The sequence below is a fragment of the Fulmarus glacialis genome, unplaced genomic scaffold (genome assembly GCF_000690835.1).
Source record: "Fulmarus glacialis isolate BGI_N327 unplaced genomic scaffold, ASM69083v1 scaffold5234, whole genome shotgun sequence".
Lineage (NCBI taxonomy): Eukaryota > Metazoa > Chordata > Aves > Procellariiformes > Procellariidae > Fulmarus > Fulmarus glacialis.
The window spans coordinates 6204-10336 of record NW_009209812.1 but is presented as its reverse complement, the minus strand read 5'-3'; the positions used below and the strand labels follow the sequence as shown (position 1 = coordinate 10336).

Here is a 4133-nt window from a genome sequence, read left to right as displayed (position 1 = left end):
TATTAAAATCAGCTCCAAAGCCCCGAGCTGCCCTCCCTGTACCCTGGGCAGCTCCAGCTTTGTAAAGCTTTGGTGAGCAGAGCTCGTGGATCTGGCTGGGTTTGCGTGTGGCAGTTTGGCTGAAGCCACTTAAAGACCTACGTGCTTTAAATGGCTTTACATTTGAACCACAAATCTTTCTAATTATTACTAATCAGGGCTGATTAAACAGTTACTGGCTGGGGTTTTAATGAGGTCCTATTTCTAACTCCTCTCTCCCCGCTCCGCTGTCAGCTACGCTGGGAGCACTGGAGTTCAGCCTGCTCTACGACCAGGAGAACAGCTCCCTGCACTGCACCCTCATCAAGGCCAAAGTAAGTGGTCCCCTTTTTTTCCTCTTCTTTCACCGATTTAAGTCCATCTGGCTCCCAGCTCCCCCAGTGCAATGGGCTGGGAGCAGCGTGGCTGCTCCAGACGCTGCTCCCCTGGGAGACCCAGCCCGGCCCCGCTGGCACCGCTGCTCCTGGCTGGGGACGAGAGGTCTGTGGGGCTTTTCCTCGAGTGGGTCTGAGAGGTCTGTGGGGCTTTTCCTCGAGTGGGTCTGAGAGGTCTGTGGGGCTTTTCCTCGAGTGGGTCTGGTATTTCAGTGCATCGTGGCACCCACGCCTGCTCAGGACAGAGAACAAGGCTCTTGGCTTGCTGAACACCTTTCTCTTTACTGAGTTGTTTCATGGGTCGCTTTTTCTCTTCCCTGGCTCTGCTTAAGGAGGATTCAGGCACTGTGTTTTCTTTATTATCTTTTAGGGCTTAAAACCGATGGACTCAAACGGCCTGGCGGATCCCTACGTCAAACTGCACCTCTTGCCTGGAGCCAGCAAGGTGAGGCTTTGCCTGGTTGGGGAGCGTTTTGGGCTGGGGATGCAGCAGAGGTTTCTCAAAGCCCCCTGAGGTCCCTACCTTGCTTCAGACTTCCTCCCCTTGATTTCTCTGCGCAGTCGCTCACTGCTGCTATTTTAGCCGGGAGGTGTCTCTGGAAAGTGATGATGCTTGCAGATGCTCTCCCATACCTGAGGAACAGCTCGTCCTGCAGACAGGGATCTGCTCAGGGGTGGAGGGGGGGAGCTCCAGAGGAGGTGACACTGTTAGTGCATCGCAAAACGTCTGACACAAAATCTAATTATTACCGGAGTTTGAAAGATCCATTTACTTTGAAGCTGCAGCGTGTTCTCATTAGAGCTGTGAAGAAATAACTATTGAATAAACTCTGAGTAAACCCCCCCCCATCCAAGAAAGCTCTGGAAATCTCACTCCCCAGTCCAGCTAAGCTGATCTCGGTGGGGAAACCTTTGAGGAAGGGATGACCACCGCTGGCCCGATGCCCCAGGGGTGCTGGCTCCTTGCTCGGGGGCTGCAAAGCTCTTTCCTGCAGCAGAGTTTTGCCCAGAGGAACTAAGTGTAAAACAAGGGGGAAAACGGATAATAAAACTGTTGGATTGATATTTACAGGTTTATTTTATGTGCGGGGACTTTCTGGTCTTGTGCAGAGTAAATCAAGGTGTAGTGATCTTAGGAATTGCTTTGATTTCTATTGCTCTCTTGTTTGCTGATCTCCCTTTTAATTTTTTATTTTGCACGTGTGTTTGTGAAAGACACATGAACAAGTGACAGAGCTCCTCATTTCCCAAGCTGTCATCTTCTTTAGACCACGAGAGCCGTTACCCAAACCCTACACAGCCTGCCCTCTGCAACTTTTTCTTGTACAAGTGTCCTTGAGGGAGTAGACCCCAGAGAGTGAAGAAAGCTGGGTGCTGAAGGGTGCCCTGGCCATGCAGGCCACAGAGTCCCCGGTGCTTGCATAAACCTTGTTGGGTTGGTGATGCTGGCTTGGAGTTGATGGCTCGCCGGCATGACAGCCTCAGCAAGCAGCGGTGATGTCCCGCAGGGTCCTCCATGCCCTGGTCAAACCACCTCTTGTGAGCCAGAGGTGATGGAGTGTCTAATTTACACTCCTCTGCCAGGAGCCTAAATTTAGGTGGGGAGGAGCTCAGGGGCGTAATTATGCCGTGTTTTGGTTTGATGCCGTAGTCAAATAAGCTGAGAACGAAGACTCTGCGCAACACCCGTAACCCTGTGTGGAATGAGACCCTGGTGTACCACGGCATCACAGATGAGGACATGCAAAGGAAAACCCTCAGGCAAGGGGAGGGGCTGGGGTGTGGTGGGATGGGGACCGTGGGTCTCCTCGCGCGGAGCATCGCAAGCCAGCCTTCCTCAGGAGGGCACCGGCAGCGAAGTGCAGGTGTTGGTAGAACACCTGGAAATGCAGAGGTTTTGGTCAAAATCAACATCCTTCCCATGAACGTGGTGATTTTGATGGTCCTTTTTAAAAAGAGAACGGAAGGCATTTTGCCCCTGTCATTTAATATTAAATTATTGGCATTACTGTTATTCTTATCAGCATAGAGATTTGTGTGTTGCATATCTGTGCATGATTTGACAGCGTCCCAGCAAAACATTTAGATGTCTCAAATTTTTGGCATTTCCTTCCTTCAGGAAATTTCCACCTTTCGATTTCTTGCCGCATCGCAGAGCACATATTAAAAATGTTGATTTTTCTGGCAAAACAGAAGTTCGGTTTTCTGACCGCTTTTGGTCAGAGGAGAGCCAGATGGATGGAGGCTTCGATGGTGCTTTGCTTTGTCCACCCCCCGAGCTGTGCCCTTGCAGGAGTGCTTTTGTGCTCCGGACTCAGGTACTGCTCCAGCCTGGCTGATGTTCACCTTTCCTGTTCCCTTCAGGATCTCCGTGTGCGATGAAGATAAATTTGGCCACAATGAGTTTATTGGAGAAACTAGAGTTTCCTTGAAAAAACTCAAAGCCAATCAGAAAAAGAACTTCAACATCTGCTTGGAGAGAGTAATACCAGTGAGTTTTGGTGAAATTTCTTTCTGCTACCATTCATGTTGAGGTTGCTAACAAATGGCATGGGAGGGAGCTAGTGGTGAGCTTGGAGCTGGAAGAGCCAAGAGCTGTAGGTGCCTGATTTCACTGGCATCTTGAGGAGTCGGATTCCCACCCATGTCTGGGCTGATGGAGGCCAGGAGATAAGAGCGTGGTGGGAATCCAGGGGAAGTGACTCTGGGGACCTCCCCGGTGGCCGCTGAACTGCTGGCGTTGCCAGCCTATGCTGATGTGTGTCGCTGTGGAGGAGAGGGCAGGTTGCTCCATCCCTGAGCTCTGCTGCCCAGTGCTGGGGGCGAGGTGCTGAGTCTGCTGAGGTGGAGGTTGATGGGGCAGATGAATGTACCTGAGCCCCCTTCCACTCCAGAGGCCAGCGAAAGAGCTGGGCTGGGCTCCTGGGGGTGGTTTTGCCGTAGGACGGTGCCTCTCCCAGCTGCGGTCACTCACGGCAGTCTCTTTTTTCCTTCCCCATCCAAGATGAAGCGTGCTGGAACAACCGGCTCATCCCGTGGGATGGCACTGTATGAAGAGGAGGTAAGAGTCCTTGGAGAAAGACACGCTTCATGCATGTTTCACCCATCATCTCTCATGTACGAGCCCCTTTTTTTCCCCCCTCGTGGGGATACAAGCTTCCCTAGCATCCATCTTGTCTTATCTGCTCGGCAGTTGACCGTCTTCCTCGCTCAGCTCCCGTGTCCCCATCTCTGGTCGCTTCCTCTTGCAGGTAGATCGTGGCGGGGATGTGGAGGAGCGTGGGAAGATCCTCGTGTCCCTCATGTACAGCACCCAGCAGGGCGGCCTGATTGTCGGCATCGTACGTTGCGTGCATTTAGCAGCCATGGATGCCAACGGATACTCGGACCCTTTCGTTAAACTGTAAGCGGGAGCTGGGGCTGGCGTAGTGTGGTAACGCGTGGTCACGGAGCCACCCGCTGTCCTTGGGCAGTAGCTGATGCTCTGAGAGCTCCTTCCAAAGCCACGGGGGAGAGGAGAACGTTTCCCAAGCACCTTAAGACCTCATGCAGGACTGAGCTGCCCACCGGCGATGCCTGTGCAAGGTGGTAACGCTCTTGGTTGAGTGCCCCCGCCATGGCTGAAGCTAGGTGAGACTGACCCAGCCCTTAGGTCCAGCCACTCCCCGTAGGTTCCCAAACGCACAGACCCAACAGCTGCCCGGTAAAGCACGTGATCGA

General features: G+C 52.7%; 1 protein-coding gene across 1 annotated transcript in view; it reads left to right on the top strand.

Annotated features, from left to right (window-relative positions):
* Positions 1-273: 273 nt before the first annotated feature.
* The window catches only part of LOC104076175 (rabphilin-3A), a gene marked incomplete at both ends in the record, with an annotated part of 6241 nt that continues 2381 nt past the window's right edge, over positions 274-4133 (top strand). The window contains 6 exons of the mRNA XM_009576945.1: positions 274-353; positions 784-858; positions 2065-2174; positions 2778-2904; positions 3418-3474; positions 3665-3816. Coding sequence (XP_009575240.1) covers positions 274-353; positions 784-858; positions 2065-2174; positions 2778-2904; positions 3418-3474; positions 3665-3816 — 601 coding nt within the window. The remainder of the gene's footprint in view (positions 354-783; positions 859-2064; positions 2175-2777; positions 2905-3417; positions 3475-3664; positions 3817-4133) is intronic.